The sequence below is a fragment of the Callospermophilus lateralis genome, chromosome 2 (genome assembly GCF_048772815.1).
Source record: "Callospermophilus lateralis isolate mCalLat2 chromosome 2, mCalLat2.hap1, whole genome shotgun sequence".
Lineage (NCBI taxonomy): Eukaryota > Metazoa > Chordata > Mammalia > Rodentia > Sciuridae > Callospermophilus > Callospermophilus lateralis.
In genome coordinates, this window is record NC_135306.1 from 139,037,722 (window position 1) to 139,060,002 (window position 22,281).

Consider the following 22,281-nt stretch of genomic DNA (forward strand, 5'->3'; position numbering starts at 1 on the left):
GAATTTATAAATCTGTAGGACAAAGTTTGCACTTGTGCTTATTAATACATTGTTAATCTGGAGTTTATAAAGTTCCTATGAAAGGATTAGTTTAGTAGTAGAGTGCTTACTACACTCTGGGTTCTATCCCTGGTACTGGAAGAAAAAAAGAGTTCTTGATATTATTCTTAGCATGAGATGGCCTTTGATTATGATTAGTTGTTAAAATTTATCCATTTAAAGAATATAATTGATGTATTCCTAGTTATGTAATTTTCAATTTGTTATTATCCATAAAATAAGAAGCAAGTTTGTATGTATGAATTAAGGATTTATTTTTTTTGTATATTATACTTTTTCCTTATGATTTAAAAAAAATATTTTTATTAATTAATTTTTATGTGGTGCTGAGGATTGAACACAGTGCCTCACACATGACGAGCACTCTTCCACTGGGCTGCAACTCCAACCTTTGTGTTTTTTTTTTTTTTTTTTTTGCCTAGGAGAAAGAAAGTGGAGATTAGTTGTTTATGTTTGATAAACCACCATCCTTTAGTGACTTTAAGAAATCTCTAGCATTCCTAGATCATGCTATTGAGTCTCTTGAGTGGCTTGGTTTGGTCAAATTTGCTTTTCCTTCACCGTTTGGTGGGAAAAATTGAGTTTTATTTTCATTTTCAAGAAATAATCCTACTTTACTAGAAGAATGATTAGAGTAGTTTAATAATATTTAGGTTTAATTTAGCTTTTCTCTACTTTGAAGAATATGAAAAGAATATGAAAACTTTTCTCTAAGATATTATTTCTTTAAAACAACTTTTTTCTCTTATGTTTTTCTTTCTTTTTTTTAGTGGGGACTGGACTCAAAGGTACTTTACCACTGAACTCTACATCCCCTGTTCTTTTTTAATATTTTAAAATTTGAGATAGGATCTCACTATAAATTGCTGAGTCTGGCCTTAAACTTGGAATTCTCCTGCCTCAATCTCCTGAGTCAGTGGGATTCCAGGAGAGTGCCATCATGCCAGCTAAGATATAGTTTCTACTTATATTGTTATATAATTGAGGGTTCAGAAAATTTTGCCAGGAGAAGGGGCAGAATTATATTTCTTTTCTTACCCTTTTTTATCCCCTTTATTCATCAGTTTTTTTTTAGTTGTTGATCGACCTATATTTTATTCATTTATTTATATGTAGTGCTGAGAATTGAACTCAGTGCCTCACACATGTGAGGCAAGTGCTCTATCACTGGGCCATATAATGCAATTTTGTCATAAGACATTAAATGACTTCTGTCAAAGCAAGAGCAGCCTTCTCAGCCAGTTCACTTTTTTCCATTTGAGGGCATTTACTCATGCCCATTTTTTTGGGAGAACATTTCCAGTGATCAAAGAAGTAGAAAAGGCAAAGACCTCCTTCAGAAAGGTGTAGCACCATAAAGTTCCTTACAAATCCTATTTCATTTGTTTGTAACTTTAAGGCTTTGATGAACTAGGTGGACTTCTCAAACCAACAGTGGCCTCTCAGAACCAGAGTCTTCCTGTTGCCAAGCTCCCACCTAACAAGTTGGTGTCTGATGACTTGGATTCATCTTTAGCCAACCTTGTGGGTAGTAAGTAATCTTGGATTCTTCAGTCATCTTTTAAAATAAGTTATTTTATTAAAATGAGTCTGGTTTTAAAATGCTTTATTTTTCTCTATTTCTAGATCTTGGCATTGGAAATGGAACCACTAAGAAGTAAGTGTTTTATGTGTATTCTTTCCCCATGTGTCATTTAGAAGTTGATTTGGCTTTCATCTCAAAAGTATGTATAGAGATGTCAAGTCTGCATTGTAAATGCTCTGTTCAGTCTGTTTAGTATAGAACCTTTAAAATTATACATTTAATATTCTCATTTACATTTATTTATTTAAAGTGATGTAAATTGGAGTCAGCCAGGTGAAAAGAAATTGACTGGAGGATCTAACTGGCAACCAAAGGTTGCACCAACAACTGCTTGGAATGCTGCAACAATGGTGAGTTGGAAAAGCTCCTGGTATAAATGTTTAATTTAAATGTGTAACTTGAAAATGTTTTTAAAGTGATAGGCATAAATGGATAGTTATTGAGTTTTAAATAGATAATTTGTATTTCCTTGGAAGCTGTTTGACTATGTTTGTCATGTACATATTTAAACATGTATTTAAGGGTCACTTTGTGCTAGGTCTCATTCTAATAAGTAATGTGTGATTTTTGCTTAGTGTTTATATGAACCCGCTACAGTAGGAATTATTATTTCCCTCATTTTATAGATGAAGAAACAGAGGCACAGAGTTACTAAGAAATATGCCCAGGGTCAAAGAGTTCTTAAATGATAGAGTGCATTTTTAGAACCCAAGAAGCCTGGGAGTTGCAGAACATTTGCATTTGAGATATTGCTGGTCTCTAATTTATTACTTATTTGTCTGAATATAAAATCTTCATTTTTCTTCAGATCTCACTTTTGGTAAAGGAATGACTTGTTTGGTTTGTTTTTTCTTTCTTTCTTTTTTTTTTTTTTTAATAATGTCATAATTTATAGAGTTGATTCTCATTGATGATAGCGATTAAATATTTACTGTCACCCTGAACACTGAATCATTGCTAGGGGAAGTTTATATATATCTACATTTATCATACAGATTTTAATTGTAAATCCTAAAAAAAAAAAAAAAAGAAAGAAAGAAAAAAAGCCTAAATCTAGTCAATTCTGTTTTCCTTTCTTTACAAAAAGAATATGAAGTTCTAAAGTATGAGTTCACAACATCATTAACTTTGAATTCTAGCCCTATCCATCTGACCCCAGAACTAGAGCTTCTTGCACTGTACTGGACTATCCTCTACCTTCTCCATCCTCTGTTAACTTCATGAGAACTGAAACATTACAGAGCATTCTTCCCCTTTGCTCCTCTCAGCTGGAAGAGGTGCATCAGGATACTCAATTTTTATGCCCCTTTGCACTTGTATGGCTAAGAATGACTTTGAAAGCCCAATGAATTTTGATTTGGGCATTTTATATTTTATCAGTTGGCAAATTTGCAAATACTAAATACATAAGTAATGAGGTTTAATGGTATTTGCTGATTATATACTTAGTACCTAGTACTAAAGAGATTCTAATAATGGTTTTAAACTGCTGTAAGGCATGGTGTACCTAGAATAGCTTGTGGCTATTTCCTTATCCTTGGCCAGCTGTTATCTTATAATCCACAGGTCTCCCTCAATCAGAGAAGAGCATACTCCTTCTCGTTCTTATGGAAACCTTTGAAGCATGCAGTTTTCTAAAGTGATGTAGTAGCAGTGTTTTGATAAAACAGGCTACATGTCATAGCCTTCCTTTTGTTATTAGAGATCTCCATTGTCCTTGTTATAGCATATTTCTTGTTTTTAAATCCCTTCTAGGACGTCACCCTGTTTGCCTTGGATTACTGAAATTGTCTTGGGTTATTAAAATTAGGGATAAGTTAAAAATATAATGTGTTGATAAACTTTGGTGTGACATTACTTAGAGTCTTATTAGCTTCAGGCTTCATAAAAGGAGAATAGTCTGAAATTTAGCTCCCTTTTTATGGCACTAATTTTTCACAGATAGTTGTCACTACCATCATTAAAAATACCTGGCATTTAACTAGTTTGTTTTTATGTACATATACCCAAGCACATATACATACTCTATTTTAAGTTTATAAGTGGTGCTATTTGGGGAGCCTGAAAGTATATCATCCCAATTTTAAGTATAAAATTGTTTTTCCATGTGCTAAACTGTTGAAAAGCAGATTTAAATTAAAATCAATCTCTTTTCACCGTGAATCCAATGTTTTCCCAACTGTACCACTAGGGATAGTAGGAGGTTAGTGGATTTTATGGTCTCCTGTGTGAATTATACATTAATAATTTGTGAGGAGTGACATAAATACAAAGTGTATTAGCATTTAGTATTTGCTTATTTTATATTAAGTTGATATTAATCTATATGAAACATAACAGATTTTTAAAATAGCACTTTGAAGATTGACCACTAGAATGTAATAGGCATCTGACCATTTAGAATTTATACACAGTTGATAACAATACTCATGGTCCTGTCTTGTAAATTGTAGTGTGTATCATCTCTTAATGAGATTTTTATTAAAATATTTACATGTATTTTAACACGTTTCTTCTTATTGACTAATGTGTGTGGGGCCAGTAATGTGATTTACTACATAAGATAAACTGCCGCTTATGACATTTCTTTACATTTCTAACCTTTTTATCATTAATCCTTAAACACTGTCAAGGTTTTTAAGTGTTTTAAGATAAATTTATTAGAGTTTTATTTCAAAATCTTTCATTAGTACTTCCCTGTTTTGTACTAAAGATTATCTGATGTGACCCTGTTTCAGGATGCACTGCATATATAGAACTACTGTATATATAGAGATGAGGCTAAAGTCTCTTGTCAACCTTGATAGTGTTTTTGTATAGATGTTCTTTCATTAGATATTGGGTGTACAAGGGATTTTAGGTAGTTGGTGAATGTACATGTGAACTAAAATGCTCTCTGTGTATTTTCTGTTGTGTAAGTACTTGTTCTAATCCAGTGTTATTGCATTATGTAATTGTTCTCCCTGGGAAAAACAGAATGGCATGCATTTTCCACAATACGTAAGTGACCAAAAACTAGCCTTTTTGCAATAAATTGGCATGCTATTAACCACTGCTGCAGCAGAATCTCATAACCTTCCGGCTATTACTTGTTTTCACATTCAGATTTTCAGTGTGTCAAAAATTCTTCCTAGCATCTCCTGGTTTCATGGGCGTCTTGCAGAATTGATTCTGATGGTGGCATGGGAAATACCAATTTTTTTTTTCTTGCTTAATATTCCGCCATTTGCTGCCAGATGGCTGGGTGTCTGTGTGTGTATCTGTGCTGCCACTATGCACTTGATGACTTCTGAATGAAGGGAAATGTTGATTGTGGTAATGTTTAAAATAACAACTGCATGAAATCTTACAGGCTTCTGCTATACTTGGCAGTTTGTCTGCTGCTCTTGCAGATCTTGATTTTTAAGTAGGGAGAGACCAATAAGCCCTACATGCTCACTGAATTACTAAACTTTTAACTATTCACTTTAGTGTTATTTTTTAAATGTTATGCTTTATTTAACTTCTCCATGTGTATATTCAAATTGTCATATAATTTCAGTTTATTTTTATTTTCATGTTTCAGCAGTATTATTGGTCTTTCACCTGTATTTAGTTCCAGTCTTCATTACAAGAAACACACAGAAGGAATGTTGTTAAGACAGCAACTATATCTAAAATAACTCTGGTCACACAGATGATGTATTTACAAATCATCTGTTAAAGTAGGAAAGGGGAGGGTAACTTAAAAATCTTAGTGGTAGCTGGTTCTTTTAATCATTAAAATATACACTGCCTTAAAAATTCATTGTATCTGAAGTAATTTTTGGAGGAAATTAGAAAGTTAACATACATACATACTCTCTTTAGAACTGTGATTCATCAAAATAGTCATACTCAGTAGTAGTTAGAAATCATTGAGGTCCTTAAAACTAAATGTTTTAGAGGATCAGGTCACTTGCTTTGGGATCTTTAATACTTTTGTTCTTTGAGTGCTAAAAAAGTGAACTACCTAGGAAACCATTTAGTCCTCTTGCTTTTTCTTGTTCAACATTTTTTTAGGATAGTTGATAGACTTTAAAATCTTAGAACTTTGATTATTATAAAAATCCAAAGATTTTTCTTTTGGCCATGCTGGGTATCAAACTCATGGCTTCATAGAGGCTAGGCAAGCACTCAAAAAATTTTAAAGCTGTACATTGAAACCTTAGTTCACTAATTGTATCTAAGTTTAAGTGTTATCTTTTTCTTTTTAAATAATTCTGCTTTTCTGCTAATTTCAAGACACTTTTTATTGAGCATTAATTGACACAGTTATTAATTATCACTTAATCACAGCTGTCTTAGCAAATATTTGTAGTTTTTAGTGGAAATAGCTGTCAATTCCTTGAACTCAGTTGATATATTTGAGTTATACGCTCTTGTTTATTTTTTCTTTTACCCTATTAGGCACCTCCTGTAATGGCCTATCCTGCTACTACACCAACAGGCATGCTAGGATATGGCATTGTAAGTATTTTTCCAGATATAATTTTTGGTAAAGACATTTAAACCTAGGACCACTGCAGTCCAGGTGTGATTATCAGGACTGGAGACAGTCATCCTGGTGACCAGGCCACATCCTGGAGCCTCATCTCTCCACTAATGTGAGATGAATGGGAGGCATAAGATTTCCAGGGTGCCTTCTCCTTAGGAGGGTGGGGGAGAGCAAGCCAGAGGCAGAGAGGGTGATGAGAGCTGGGGGGGCCGGGCACAGAGGGCAACGCTCTGGGTTCAGCCCAGACATTCTGCAGCAATATGAATGCTTTGGTTTCTTTGGTATGTCTAGAATAATCATTGTATAATAAATATTATTTATGTTCACTATTAATTATTTGTCTTATTTTTCCCCTCATGACATCATGAGGCATGTTGTTTTCCATTACAACCTCCTCATTTAAATGTTAATGTTAATGCCAAGTTTTTGTTGTTGCAACTTTACATTAAATACCTTTTGTCTTCTTACCTTACTACTGTCAAAGAAGAGAGGGATTCACGTTTTTCTCAACATACTACACTGCCCTTGTTTTCCTAACCCTTTCAATATGTAGATTAAAATATATAGATAAAAATTGGAGGTGTCTTCGTCCCACTAGTATATATTTGAGGAACTAATGCTTATAGAAAACAGCATCATGTCCTTTGCTATTTTTACTGTGTCTGCTGTGCCATATACATACACAGTATGCAAGTAGCTCCTTTCATACATGTGAACAAAGTTCATAACCTTTGGACTGGTGGTCATGGCCATAAACATAAAGCTAAGCTCTTGATACAAATAATCCTGTATTTGGGGATGGGGATATAACTCAGCTGTTAGAGTGCTCGCCTTGCATGCACAAGGCTATAGGTTCAGTCCCCAGCATCACTACCACCAAGCAAAACAAAACAAAACCAAACCTCTCTTTGAAAGGTTCAATATACCTTTTTTTTTTTTTTTGAAATATAAGATTTTAGTGTGTTGCATTTTTAACCAAAGTAATAATAGCAGGGTTTTGTACATCTTATTTTTTTAAAGAAAAGTTTGGTTGAGATTCAATTTTAGGTTACTGTAAAATGAATTAACTTTTTTGTGTGAATTTAAGTCCCTTCTTGATTTTGTTCTAAAAATATCTAAAATAAAATGAAAGAAGTATAGAAAATAAACTTCTTTTAAAAATGGTCAGCCAGACATGGTGTCACATACCTGTAATCCTAGGCCCTCTCGAAGGCTTGAGGCAGGAGAATCAAAAGTTCCAGGCCAACCTTGGCAACTTAGTGAGACCCCTTCTCAAAAAAATGAAAAAGGACTGGGGATGTAGATTAATGGTAAAGTGCCTCTGGCTTGAGACCCCCAGTTAGAAATAATTCATTACATGCAATTATTTTAAAAAATCATTGTCTTCACTTGTGATACTTTACATAATGGCATAAAAATTGATTTGATATACAAAGGCCAATTGGTTTACTTTGAAATGTGTTAGCTGTTGAGACATTGAGTCTAGTTTTCTCGATTTATAAACCTGGCAAATCTAGAAATTGAGGAGGAATTTTGGTCTGAATCATTTTGTCCATTGTACTATAGTAAAGTTTAAATTTTGCAACTCTTTGAATAGTAAAAGCTAGACTTTCTAGTCTTTTAAAAGTGAGTATACTGCCTGCTGGTTGCAGTTGTGCACACACATACTCACAAAAACTCAGGATGCTGAGGCAAAAGGATCACAATTTCAAAGCCCGCCAGCCTCAACAACTTAGTGAGACCCTAAGCAACTTAGCAAGACCCTGTCTCAAAATTTAAATAAAATAAAATGGAGATATGGCTTAGTGGTTGAGCGCCCCCGGGTTTAATCATTAGTACCAATAAATAAATAAATAAATTTTTAAAAATGAACATGCTAAAGTCTTTCTATTCCCCCCAAAAAGCTTCTCTTAAAAATTTTTCACTGTTGATTTTATTTGCATTCTTTTCTGTCTAGTCAAATCACACGTACCAGTACCTCTTATTACTGTTGTCTTTGCTTACTTATTCATAGTAAGGAAAATGTAAGTCCATATCCCTTAACTTGATATTCTTCTGGTTTTAGCCTCCTCAAATGGGAAGTGTACCTGTAATGACACAACCAACCTTAATATATAGCCAGCCTGTCATGAGACCACCAAACCCCTTCGGCCCTGTATCAGGAGCACAGGTATTATATTTTACGTGTAACTTGCAATGTACTTGATTTGGATCTCATGGTGGATATTACTTGCTTCAACTGTTTTCTCATATAATAACTTTTACAAATGTTGATTATTTGGAGGGAAAGGACAGTAGGTTACAAATTTAAAGATGGAAAATTCTTGGCAACTTAATACTTTTTGGATCCAGAGAATTGTTTTTTGAAGTTGAGGAGTCTACTTTCTCTTCATGAGTCTGGCATGCTGTCCTTAGCTGTGGAAAAATAGAGCATCATTTTCTTGATTGCCTAAATGGTGCTATAATAAGAGTACTGTCCTTGGGATCTTTGTAACTCTTGTCAAGTCTCCAGAAAGTTTTGTATGTCATTTTTTTCATTAGATAACTTTCTGCCATTGAGGATTGTATTCAAAACAAACCAAAAGAAGGCAGAAAAACATGAAATGTCATGATGATCTAATGAGAGACTTTTCGCATGTTTTTAGGGCTCTGTCTCCCGTTCTGAAAATTTACCCTAAAAATATTCAGTCTTTGTTTTTTAACCCATTATTATTGACACTAGAGGAATTAGACATAAGGTTTTTTGTTTGTTTTTGTTCTTTAAGCTTGTACCTGTTACTCTGATAAGAGAAAAATCTTTGTTATTATCTGGTACCTTGTGAAGTGTTAGACTGGCTTTTCTGTGTCTATGGCTCTATTCACGTTCTTTTATAGTTAAGAAATAATTCATTACTTACAATTATTAAAGCATTCGCTCCATTTCTTAAATGGTTTCCAGCACCAAGGCACTGATGCTATATTTGTCTAATGCTTATTTGAAAATATTTGAGTGAGCATTTAATAATGAAAATTTTGGTATTCCTTTTACTCAGAAAATTTTGGTATTCCTTTTACTCTCAGTATACATATACATTAGATTTGTCAAGGCATGTAGTGTAACATTACTAAGATTAGTTGATGTTGAGCTATTTAAATCTAGTCTCTGTTTTTCATAGACTGAAACATAGGAAGCTGTTTCATTTTTCAGCCTTTTTGAGTATTAAATCATTTAATAAACTGGCATCTCTGTTGACTGGAAGTGGATTGTGAATTTAGTTCTAAGAAATAAAGTCCTAGTTGGTTATACTTCATATATTTTTCCACATGCCTCTTTCCCCTGCCCTTGTCCATATTGCAGTGACTTTTTCTTCCTGTTTCTAACACAGTAGTCCTCATTACCCTTTTGACTTGCTAAAGAAACACAACTGGATTTTGATAACCCTTTAAGAAGTATACTGATGATTCTTAATGAAGATATCTTCTTATACAATAGAAGCTTCTGCCTGCCTTTTAAGGTTTTCTTTTCGTTTTTCTTTTGTTAGTTGTACTTACAGCATAAAGTATATTGTCATTTATTTTCAAAAATTAATTTGTCTGCTTTAAAAAACTGATAAGAGCCTAAATATATTTATGTAAATGGTTTTTTTTTAAAGGAAAATCTTTAGTCTAGATACAGACTTAATAAGAACCTTGATTATAGAAGTGTTTCTCTGATGTCTAGTTAATTCCTGCACCTAGTCTACATCTTGTCTTTAAGGCTATATCAGAATAATGGTAACTTAAACTTCAGTACTGCCTTTTACGCAATACTCAAAGTAATTTTTAAAGTAGATAGGTCTACTGTCATCTTCACTCTTTCACAAGTGAAGGAGACTGAGACTTAGAAAGGCTCTTCAACTAAGTACATGGTGCAATGCAACTTACTCCCAGGTATCCTGGTTCTTCGTACAGTACTCATTTTTACTGCACCACCTCTACATTTGTAGGACAGAGCCCTTATGGCCACTACAGTAGCCCCATCTTCTTTGTCAGCAGTAAACCACTCTGTAAATTCCTTGGGTTGTTTTATTGGTTTATAAACTGTGTTTTATAACCCAATAAGAAATATTGGGTTATAAAATACAGTTTTACAATAATATATATTGTGAATACATTCAGGATATATCTACTACACTTGCCAACAGTGTCCACTGCAGAATATTATAGAGAAAAGTAAAATCATGTTATTTTCAGGAAAAGAGATGGAACTGGAAATTCTAATGTTAAGTAAAATAAGCCAGACTCATAAAGACAAATATCCTGTATTTCCCTCATGTGGCGTCTAGTTGGGAAGGAAAGTGACAAAATGAAAGTAGCAAGGAGACTTAGAGAAAAGAATCAGGTGGAAGAGGGAAAGAGAAGAAGAATAATGAATCATACCTTCAACCTTAAAAACATTATTTATGGATTTTGCTTAAGAATGTTAAAGAAATATTAAAGCTATATCTTTAAAAAAAAACAGGTTTTATATCCTGTTGCCTTCTAAAACCCATATAATCTTTTCACTGAAATACCAGTTTTCATGTACACGAAAAGAAACAGTAAATAAAATGCTTTTTCCTAATAACTTTATGTCAGAAGTGAATGAGAGCATTAGGGTAATATGTTTCTAGTTGAGAAGTTAGTGCTTAACCCTAAATATTGTTGATTGAAAAACACACTAAGGAAGCAAATTGAAAACTAGAAAAAAAGAAAATCAGGCACCAATGAAGTGGCTCATAGAAACTTTGGTCTCACAGAAATCATTTGCATCATTTGAAAGTCAGAATCTTAAATTTTTTCATGTTATTCTTAATTCCTTCCCCCTCATTGTTTTCTGTGTATTTAATCTCAAAGTCCCCACCAGTTGTTCCTCTGTTATTATGGATCCACCCTTCTTGCATTCTACAGCCTTAACCAGTTCATGCTTGTTTTACAACACTCTCCTATGTTCCTTGCATGTCTGATTTAATCTTTTATATAGCTACAGATATAATTTTCTATAGGCAGTATTTTGTAGCATCTTATCTCTATACTTAAAATCTAAAGAGGTGAGTCTAAATATAATTGAATGTTTAAAACATCCCTAAACTTTTCTTTCATCTTAAAACTACCTTATGAGATCTTCCTATTTGTAACAGTAATGTTGAGTGAATAGAATATTCAGCTGCTTCATTCCCATTCCTTTACAGTTTTCAGTAGGTATCTATTGTTCTACTGCTATTTGTCTTTTCCAAAAAGTCTTCATCTGCAATAAAGCAGGTTTGCCCTTTAGCTGTCCTTTGGTCATTTCTTGTTCCTTTAGTGTCCTTATGAGATTTGGAATTCTTTTTCCTTATTCTGCATTATTTTTCTTTACAATTTTGTGTTTAATGATTCTTAGGTAATCCCTTGGATTGATGTTATCTATTCAGTACTAGCTGTAACCAAAATACTTTTTTAAACGAAGTACCTTTTAATTGTTCTTTCATTTTTTGTTTTCCTTTCAGTTGGACTCAAAGTCTTTGAGGGAAAACACAATTGCTTTTTGTACATTGTAAAATAAATGATAGTTTAAATGAAAAATTAAGTCTATCAAATCCCAGTTCTATACTATTGCCAAATATCCTTCTTTACAGCTGGGTGTGGTAGCACATGGCTATCGTAATCCCAGAGACCAGGGGCAGAGGCAGAAGGATCACAGATTCAAGGCCAGCCTTTGGCAATTTAGGAAGACCCTGTCTCAGTATAAAAGTTGGGATGTAGTTTAGTGGTAGAGCACCATGGGGTTCAGTATCAAGTACCCCCCTCTCCCATGTCCTAACATTATAGCTGTTTTTAAAAATATGCTTTAGGTGCACCTTCCTAGATGTTTTACTGCATAGAAAACTCAACGATCCCATATCAATATTTTTATTTCTCCAAAAGCATGGAGTGTTAAAGGTCCCTGTAGCTTCTTCTTCTCCCCTCTGCCCCCAATATTTTTTAGTTGTCCAATGAATCTTTATTTTATTTGTATGTGGTGCTGAGAATTGAACCTAGTGCCTCACATTTGCTATGGCAAGCACTCTACCAGCACCAGGTCCCCGTAGTTTTTACTTTTTCTTTGTTAAGTTGGAAAGAATGGAGATTCTTATGCCTTCTCTTATTGGTGCTTTACATAATGCTTTATATTATTTTTACTGGTGTTTTATATAAATTGGGATGTTATTGCTGATCAATAGTTTGTAAACTCCACATTTGCAGTGTGTAGCTGTTACGCTATTAAATGAAGGCAGTTAACTAGTTACAGTCTTTTTATTTCTCCAAAGTATAGAGTGTTAAATTTATTTATTTTGGACTGAGGATTAATCCCAGGTGTGCTTAACCACTGAGCTATGTCCTCTGTCCATTTTTTATTGTTTATTTTGAAGCAGTGTTTCACTGAGTTGCTGAGGCTGGCCTCAAATTTGAGATTCTCCAGCCTTAGCCTGCCAAGACACTGAGAGGTATATGTCCCCCATACCTGGCAGGCATTTATTTAATTTTAAACTAGTATTAAAAGTTTTGTTGGTTTCTTGGTATTAGGCATTTTGTATGGAGGACTACCAATCTTGTTCAGGGAACATAGGGCTGAAGATGCAAAATGTCTTTGTTTGCAGTGGCTAATTTTAAGTAAGTCTTACTTCAGTCAAGTGTCTGAAAGGAAACTATGGCTTATTGTGAGTCTTTTTTACCCTTATAAATACGGACACCGTTGGCTTTAGATATTGGAATAATTCAAGTCTTGCAAAATAGGGCATTTTAGGATTTGTTTGAGGGTGGTGGTGGTGGCGTTTAACTTTCTTGATAAGTTAATTGTGGATATTGGTAGTACCTCTGCTATCAGCTGATCTGTCCAGATTATAAAGGTTTTTTTGCCTTGTCAGCTATATATTGTGCTTATTTATACTTGCCCATAACATGAGAGAATTTATATTGGAAATTGAAATTTAGTACCATTGATGAAAAACTGATTCTGTAGCCCCCAATGTATACCTGAATGAGTCATAACTAAAATGTTAGGAGTCCCATCTGCTGATCTCTATTGTTAATAAGACAACATGTAAAATAAGGCCTTATTTATTACATTTTTGCTCAGGACATTGTTTTAAAGGCAAAAATCTAATTTTTTATCATCTTAAAATCTTCAGTGACTGAAGTTCTACAAAATTTTCATGATGAACACCAGTGACCGTGTATATATAGCATTGTGTATATAGAAAGCATGGAAATGGACTGACCATCTAACATCTACCAGAAAATTTTCTTTTAAAAATATTGTTTGGGGGCTGGAGATGTAGCTTAGTGGTAGAGCACTTGCCTAGTTTTCCTGAGGCTCTTGGTTTAATTCCCTGCATTACTCTAAAAATTAATTATTAAAAATATAAATTCTGGGGGTTAGGGTTGTGACTCAGTGGTAAAAATTGAAAAAAAAATCAATCAGTAAAAAGGTTAAAATCTTAAAAAACAGAAAAGAAAATTTAATTCTCTCCCCACCCCCACATAACAGCATTTAGCCAGTGCTGAGGGCAGAGCCCTCACAACCTAAACACCTCTTAAAGATTCTACCTCTTAATACTGTTACCATGGCAATTAAATTTCAACATGAATTTAAAGGGGACAGGCATTCAACCTACAGCAACTCTGTACCCTCAGTATATGTGTATTTATAGGTTAATATATTTCTAGAGCAATTGTATATTTACATACATTAAAAAACATGTTAAATATGGACTTTTTTGTGATACCAGGTGTTGAACCCAGGGGTACTCTACTGCTGAGCTACATATTTTTATTTATTTGTTTGTTAGTTGGGGAGGTACTGTTGATTGAACCCAGGGGCACTATACCACTAAGCTCCCTCCCTAGCTCTTTTTAGTTTTTCTTTTGAGACAAGGTCTTGCTGTGTGGCCCAGGCCCTGTTTTTAAATGGTTACTTTTGTTTTTTTAAAGAGAGAGAGAGAACTTTTTTTTAATATTTATTTTTTAGTTTTTGGTGGACACAACATCTTTATTTTATTTTTATGTGGTGCTAAGGATTGAACCCAGTGCCCTGTACATGCCAGGCGAGCGCGGTACCACTTGAGCCACATCCCCAGCCCAATGGTTATGTTTTAAAACAGAAAAGTTCTAATTTCTTCTCATATTCCGCTTTAAAGGTCATTTTCAAAATTTAACTCTTTTTAGCTGGGCACAGAGGTGTATATAAATCCCAGTGGGTTGGGGGGCTGAGGCAGGAGGATTGCAAGTTCAAAGCCAGCCGTAGCAACTTAGTGAGTCTCTAAGCAACTTAATGAGATCCTGTCCCAAATTAAAAAATATAAAAAGGGCTGAGGATGTGGTTCAGTAGTTAAGTGCCTCTGGGTTCAATCCCTAGCACTAGCCCACCCCCAATAATTTTAACAAATTTTAGAATACTTATATGAAACAGGTAAGAGATGTTGCCTGTACCTAATGAGTCTAAAGGTGAGTGTAATTTGGAAACACAAGAAACTGATAGATAAAGGCCCCTTAAAAGAGACCACAAGTGTTGAGAACACAGAGGAAGAACAAGAGCAATGCAGACTCAATAACATTTGAGCTGGACCTCTTATGTGCATAGATTTGATGGTAAATGCTAGGGATGATTGAATTAATATTTGAATTACTAATTTATGCCAGGCAATATGCTGAGTATTTACCATTTAATACTCAAAACAGCCATAAAGGGAGATTTAAAATTTAGTTCTGTCTTTTTGCAACACGCTCTTCATTCATGCCAGGCAAATGAACTGTATCCATTTTTCTCTTGAGATGATGTTTTTGTTTCTTCAGTGAAGACATAAAATGAGTCTCTACAGCACTGGATTTTCTACTTAGGCTTTTGGGTGACTAAAGAATTTAAATGTAAAGATGTAGCAAAGTGGCTTCTCTAAAAATTTGTCCTAAATATAGTCTTTTTTTATCCTCTCCCAAGCCTTTGATTGTACCAGTCTTGCTTTATGAGACTACTGTTATTTTCTTGTTTTAACCTGAAATTTTCTCTTCCCCCTTCATTCTTAGATGTGTGTGTGTGTGTGTGTGTGTGTGAAATAGAACTATAATGAAATTAAACCTCATAAAACAATATTTCTATTTATGTGGTATAGTCTGTAAATAGAGTTATATATTTTTTAAATTTCCTTAAGTATGTTTGTCTTTATTAATATGTGATTTCTGTACTATTTTTACTACATTAAATACAATAAAAATCTTTACTCTGAAGGTAAAAGCAAAGATTTTTGGTAACAATAAAATATATTTTTTCATGTATAAATATATAAACATATATAGTATGTATATAATTTTAAAAGACTGATTAGTGTGGTGGAGAAATTTCAAAAGTTTTCATCTTCAGTGTCAATTTTTGTACCTTTATTTGTATTCTGCTCTTGTTTCTCAATATAGGAGCAGTAAGATTTAACAGCTTTTGTTTGAATATCATTAGTTGTGATATAAACCACTTTGATTTGAACAGATTGATAGTTGTACTAATTTTTTAATCTGTGAATTTGGGGATAGAGAATATTATTTGAAATTAATGTGTAACAAGTGGTGTTTAGGGTTTGTTTTATGCCATTTTTATGTTCCTTAGCAACCTTATAATCATTTTCTTTAATGTATTCAAAAGAATGGTAAATAAAGGAATGTCAGTTGCCTATATGGTGGCACACTCCTGTAATGCCAGTGATTGGGAGGCTGAGGCAGGAGGATTGTAAATTTGAGGTCAGCCTCAGCGACTTCATGAGACCCTGTCTTAGAAAGAAAAAAGAAAAAGAATACTTTTAAGTAAAAGAAGTTTAGCTTTCAAAGTTTCGGGTGACTTTCAATCAAACTTTTAAAATCCTGCTGTTTCTGACCCATAGGAATCCCACTGTCCCTTTAGGGTCTTTTATTTTACTTGATGAGTAATATAAGCAGCCTCTTCCTTTCCTTCTCTTTTATTTTCTTGCTGACTACTTTCTCACCAGTGCATGTTTGTCTGTACTTTGGTATTAGTGCTGGAAAAGCAGGATAGGACCAGGTAGTATCTCGTGTCCAGGTCCTTAGAGCTGTACAGTAGCCACACCAGTCTGGTCTACGGATTTATCTGTTTCAGATGGATATTTATGAAAAGAAACTTATTGCAGGTATATTAAGTGTAGTTTTCTCATTGGTGGCATCAATCTTGTTTTAATTTGCTAAATGCTTATAGTTATGTGTGTGTGTGTGTGTGTGTGTTGGTCGGTCTGTCTTACCAATTTAAGAGACTAATAGAGTTTAGTAGAAATTAAAAAGCAGTACTTTTTCCCAAGGAAATTTGATCTTGTTCAACATTGTTTGTCAGCTTCTTGGACTTCTCTCTAGCAGCTCGCTCATGTAAAATATATCAAAGAATAATCTTGTCTGTTTGGTCTGCATTCTTCAGGGGCATCTGCTTGTGGGGCTATCAGGTTTCAGATTGCTGCCCTAAGGAAATGAGTGATTTAAGAAGTGTGTTTTAGTGTGAAGCTCTCATAGGAAATTTGTGATTTGGGGTGCAGTCTATAAAGAGCAGGGTTTATTGTTTTAACTTTAAATGAAAGAAAATTTATTTTGGAGAGAAACGCAGTTAATAATGGAGATACGTGTGAATGTTGTCTTCCAGTTGAATAACTAATGACTAGTTGGAGTTATCCCACTTCTGAATGGGCTTTCATATGTAGGCTGCAGAGGGAAGATGGGGATATCTCTCCAATAAAGTTATACTTTAGTCTGTCCCTACATGGATGATGTTTGAAACTTCAAGCCCATATGCTGCCCTGTCTCCCATCTGTAGCTCCCTGCATGATTCTGTCATCTTCTTTATTGTCTTTGAACATTTATTTCTGAAACAAAGATTGCTTATATTGGTGATGTAATATTTGTGAAAACTCATTATCTACTCATTCTTTATAGTGCTTTTCTTTTGCTTGTGTTTTTTTTTTTTAAGTAAAAATGTAGAAAGGAGATCATTTTAGACCACCAAAGAGGTTTTTATGGCTTTAAATTCTTTATAGGATTTGAATGTTGGAAGTATGAAGTGAAACTGTTTCCATTGTGAACTTTGATTTAATGCTTAGTTGAAATAGCTCATTTCAGAAGAGTTTATGCTTGCATCCTGTGCAATCCTGTATAAAGGGAGAAAAAGAATGAACAATTTGCTCCAAACTAAAGTTCCTCATGTTGGCTTTAAAATACTCTTAAGTCAATTTGGTGAAAGAGATACATATATGAAAATTAACATCTTGGTTCTTCAGAAGTATCTTTTCTTTGGGAGATCACTAAAGATATGTTACTAAATTCATTGATTTCACTACCTTGTAATATATTAAAGGATGGTTAGATTCTAAGAATCAATAATCTGAAGTGTTCCCCTTATTCAGGTGCAGTATCTGGACTTTCAGACTAGGTGAACTCCAAGATCTCTTTACCTCCGACAGTGTGCATGTCAGCTGCAGATTGTCTAGATAAATAGGCAGAAGACAACTCCATGTTAACTTCTACCCTTTATAAGAAAGGAAGGAGAGAGTATTGCTAGATATGTTGGGTCTGAACTAAAGTCAGAGTTCATACAACATTGGACAGATAGCCTGGGCAAAGGAAGCTATCTTTACTCAGTTTAAACACATGCATATGCATGTGTTTATGTATCCTGTCTCCTGTACCTTCCCACCCTCCCACACACTAAAGTCTTAATCACAGGTCAGCTTATATTGACCTTTTTGAGTAAAAGACTTTATTTCTTTGAAGTTTCAGAAACATAAATTTGTTTTCTGGAAAACACATGCCATTGGATACCCTTTAACTTGACATGTGACTTAAACTTTTGTTTTAATTCCATTTTCTACAAAGGCTACCTTTATATTTATTAAAGGTGACAAAACAAAAACCACTTCTTCTTTCATTACATTTTCTGCTTTCATGTTCTGTCATTCTGAGATCTTTTTTTCTTTCCCTCTCTCTGTCTTCTTTCCCCCAGCTGTCGGCAGCATCCAGCCCCTCCAGTCACAGTCCTCACAGAGCTTCAGGAAAGGACCCTTTTGCAGAGCTCTCTTTGGAGGATTTCTTATAAATCACTTTAGGTATTGCTGCTTGTTGGGGGAGATGGGGACTTAAATACTTTTTAAAAATTTACCAAACATTTACTACAATTCGCTCTTCTCCTCCTCTGTTTCTTTAAAGGACTCTAGGTTCCCTTTTTTTTTTCTTCTCTGCCAACTCCTCTATTCTTTAGATGAAGAATAAAAATAGGTCAAAATAGGACATAAAGAGAAACAACTTGAAAAAATATCTTCAACATAATTTGAAGTTATGAAATCAAAGGACCATCTTACATATTGAAGCATCCACTGCTCACAGCAAATGGATACGATCAAATATCACCCTTTAAAATTAGATATTTTAGCAAATCTTCAAAGACTTGTAGAGAACACCATAATTTTAAACATTGTATTAGAGATTAACTGGGAGCATCTTTAGTTTTAACCAGGATTAATTGTGAAGGATTCATTTCAGTGATTTCTTTTATGTGTGCCTTTTCATTTAAAAACAGTCATGTATTTATTTATTTTGTAAACAGCTTGGTTTTAAATTAAGAGCAAAGGAATATTTAGGCCCTTTCAACTAGAAGGATTCTGCATATGATTTACAGTGCCTTTGTTTCCTGGAAGACAGTATATTTTGATCTTCTTGGTGCTCTGGCCCTCAGTTTACATTTACCTGCTAGATCTTTATGAGTTTGTACTCTTCTTATTTGGCAAGTTAATAAACATCTACCTTATTAATATCTTTGGATAGGCAGTTTAGAGAAATCATGAGGGAAGTTACCTTTGAGTGAACATTGATTGATTCCCTATTGAAAAGTATTTCTTTATAGATCTTACAGATCTTTATTTATATTAGTAAAGCTATGGTTTAGTCAGCATAACATTCTTCCTTTTATTGTCTATAATTTTATATCATTTGGAAATTACATTTTGATTTCCCAAATGATATTTTACATGGAATATTTGTGCTTATGTTAGATGGTTTGAATCTGTCATAGAAAAATAGCTCATTGGTCTTCTTTCTTTTCTTTCCCCCAAGCGTACCTTAGTTTTAGTACTTAGATATTTGGAAGTCTGTTCCTGTAATTATACTTCAAATATTGAGTTCAGGCACAAAAGTCAGTAAGACTGACTTTGTTTTATAATTACGTTTTGTGACAAGTATGTTGTAAACTCTTCTGGCCCATTTAATAACAAAGTCCACAAAGAATTTTTGTGACAAGACATTTCATAATGCAATGAATTAACTTACACGTCTTTTTTTTTTTCTTTTCCAGATACAGTTTATGTAACTAGATAAGAGAGAATGGAATTATTCCAAAAAGACAAGTGCTCAAGTGGCGAATCCTTACTTCCAGCAAAATCCAAACTGCTGTCTCTTAAACTCTTCTTCCATTAGAATGCTACAGTAACCCAGTGAAGGCCCACGAAGGAAATTGGGACTAGTTTATAGAACGTACCAATACACTTTATAAAGCCAAGAATTGCCATGATTTAAGACTAAGCTCTGTCTTTTTGGTGACTAACCCTTCAGTTCTTTCAATTCCTATTAATACCCATAATCAATAACCTACCAAGAAAAGCCCTTATTTGGAAAGTGTGAAATTTGTATTTGGAAAAGCTGCCTGGAAAGAAGAGCTGTGACCTTTTGCTGTAATTCAACAGGACTCATTGGGGGATCAAAATCACAGTTCTTAATTATGCATTATTTTTTTTTTCTCCAGTCCTCAAAGTTACAGAACCTTAATTGAAATTAATTTTTCTTTTTTAAAAAATTTATATTCAGTTTGCAGTAGACATTCCTTAAGTATTTGTATTTATTTATGATTATCAATTTTACATAACATTAATATTATATCAAACCTCCTTATGAAAATGAGTATGGATGTACACAGTATGTTTGATTTTTATCCACAAGAATGAGTCTGATTCAGAATGCTTTTCAGCTGACATAAAGAGCACTAAATATATTAAGGTAAGCCCACAGGTCTGAATCTCAGTCTCTGTGGGTTTTAGGGAAGCATTACAAATGCATTAATCCTTATAGTCAATTCTGTGCCTAGGATTTTGCAAGGGAACAGTTCACTGACTAGGAAAAGCACTACATTTTAAATTCAGCATTAGTGCATTGGGAAGGATCTTTACTGCTTTGTGCTTGGCATGTCATTATTTTCCTTTTGACATTAGGGCCTTTCCAAAATGAATGTGAGGAATTGCTTTCACTTCAAGACTTTCCTTCTTTTCAGTAAAACTCTAGGAGGTGTTATTGGGGGAGGGGAGGGGGGAAAATCCTTGAACTTTTTATTTGGCTTGTGCCATGTTATGATCATGTACCTTTTAAATAAGGGGAAATAGTATCTTTAAAGTTAATGTCTAGCCAAGAGTTTAGTTAATGAAGAATTAAACTGCACTGTTGATCGGTGCTTTGTGTAAATACATCTTAACGCTTGGGTTGAGAGGGGCCTTAAGAAGGACAGTTTGTTGTAGGAAAGCAATTCTGTACATGAGTTTAAGCATACTTGTTGCATTGTCTCTGCAGATTCTATTTTTGTTTACAATATTAAAATGTATGTTAGCAAAATGGGTGGATTTTCAAATAAAAAAATGCAGCTTCCACAAAACTTGGTTTATGATATTCTGATCTGAAGTGCATTTTCTTTTTTTCTTCTATTTTCTTTTATCATCAGTATCATCATTTGTTTGCTGATAAAAGTGTACCAGGTGATTATATTTGCCAATTTAATAAAATATAGAATTTGTTCTATTTCAATTTCTAAAAAGATTAATCTTTGCAGTTTTGTAACTTCTAGGCTCTTTCCAATATAAACAAGTATTTATTTAAATTATTCATTTTTGCCTGTAATCAGGTAAGTTTAAGGGAGAAATGCTTTTGAGTTACATATTGGTGCATATAATCATGTCTTCCAAAGAAACCTTTGTATCATGTTGCATATGGAATAGTAAATAGAATTCAGAGTATATGATGGATTAAAAGCATTGATAATGGCTACATAGTATTTGCCATGATTGGAAAAATATAGCTTTAGCCAGTGTGCTTTGTTAATTTTACTGGCATTTCTGCTTCAACTGAAAATTTAAGATAATATCAAGGTTCTTCTCTTATTTGTCATTATCCACAAACATATTCGCAAATTCTGAAAATTCATTGATGATGCAGAGATTTACTGCTCAAACTTCTTTAAAACAAAATTTATTCATTCAGAACAAATGTGGCTCCTGTATGCTAGTAATGACTGAGTCACAGAATATGTGGACCTGCCAAAGCACTCAGCCAGATAGCTTCCTCTTGCCTTCCAAGAAAGAAGCCACCTCAGCAGTCTCTACAACCAGTCTAGATCTTTGTTTTGCCACACTTGTCCTTTTGTAAAACTGCTATGAGTAACCTTTGAGAAGAAAGACTTCTGTATTTTCCTCCCTGCAGCTTCTCTCAGAAAGCCTTAAGGTCATTCTATGGTAGTATTAAGAAATGATGTTCTATTTGGAAATGAGAAATGTTTTCTAAGTCTCTAGCTGGGATTTCTAGCCTACTGTTAGCAAAACCACTTAGTAAATGTCCATTAATTGTCAATGTAGTATGCAGGTGTAGTTTTTTTTTTTTTTTAATATTTATTTTTTAGTAGTAGTTGGATAAAATACCTTTATTTTATTTATTTATTTTTATGTGGTGCTAAGGATCAAACTCAGGGCCTTGCACGTGCTAGGCGAGCCACAACCTCAGCCCTGTAGTTTTTTATGTTGTATGGAACTGCCCACATTGTCAAAGGTTGTGTAAAATTTTTTTCTAGAATATTTCTTTTGAAACAGATGTGACTTTCTTGAGGCAGAGTATGTCATACCAATTATAGGCAGACAGAGAAAAGTGAGGGTAGAAAAAGTTTTATGGGAACTTATGCTTAATAAGCTTTTCTTTTAGCTGCTAGAAAAGGAAATTCCCCTCCCCCCTTTTTTGTTTTTGTGCTGGGGATCTAACTCAGGCCCTTGTGCATGCTAAGGATATTAACACTGAGCTTTAACCCCAGCCTACAAAAGCTAATTTT

General features: G+C 33.9%; 1 protein-coding gene across 6 annotated transcripts in view; it reads left to right on the forward strand.

Moving 5' to 3' along the window:
- Picalm (phosphatidylinositol binding clathrin assembly protein) overlaps positions 1-20,844 on the forward strand; it is a 100,017-nt gene extending 79,173 nt beyond the window's left edge. For 2 of the 6 annotated variants that reach the window (XM_076846562.1, XM_076846557.1), the window contains 8 exons: positions 1,460-1,591; positions 1,687-1,717; positions 1,896-1,995; positions 4,622-4,645; positions 6,074-6,133; positions 8,227-8,331; positions 18,157-18,259; positions 19,501-20,844. In XM_076846562.1, the coding sequence (XP_076702677.1) occupies positions 1,460-1,591; positions 1,687-1,717; positions 1,896-1,995; positions 4,622-4,645; positions 6,074-6,133; positions 8,227-8,331; positions 18,157-18,249 (545 nt within the window). In that variant the 3' untranslated portion in view covers positions 18,250-18,259; positions 19,501-20,844. The remainder of the gene's footprint in view (positions 1-1,459; positions 1,592-1,686; positions 1,718-1,895; positions 1,996-4,621; positions 4,646-6,073; positions 6,134-8,226; positions 8,332-18,156; positions 18,260-19,500) is intronic. The other 4 variants (XM_076846558.1, XM_076846559.1, XM_076846560.1 and 1 more) reach the window with 4 other exon arrangements.
- The last annotated feature ends 1,437 nt before the right edge of the window (positions 20,845-22,281 follow it).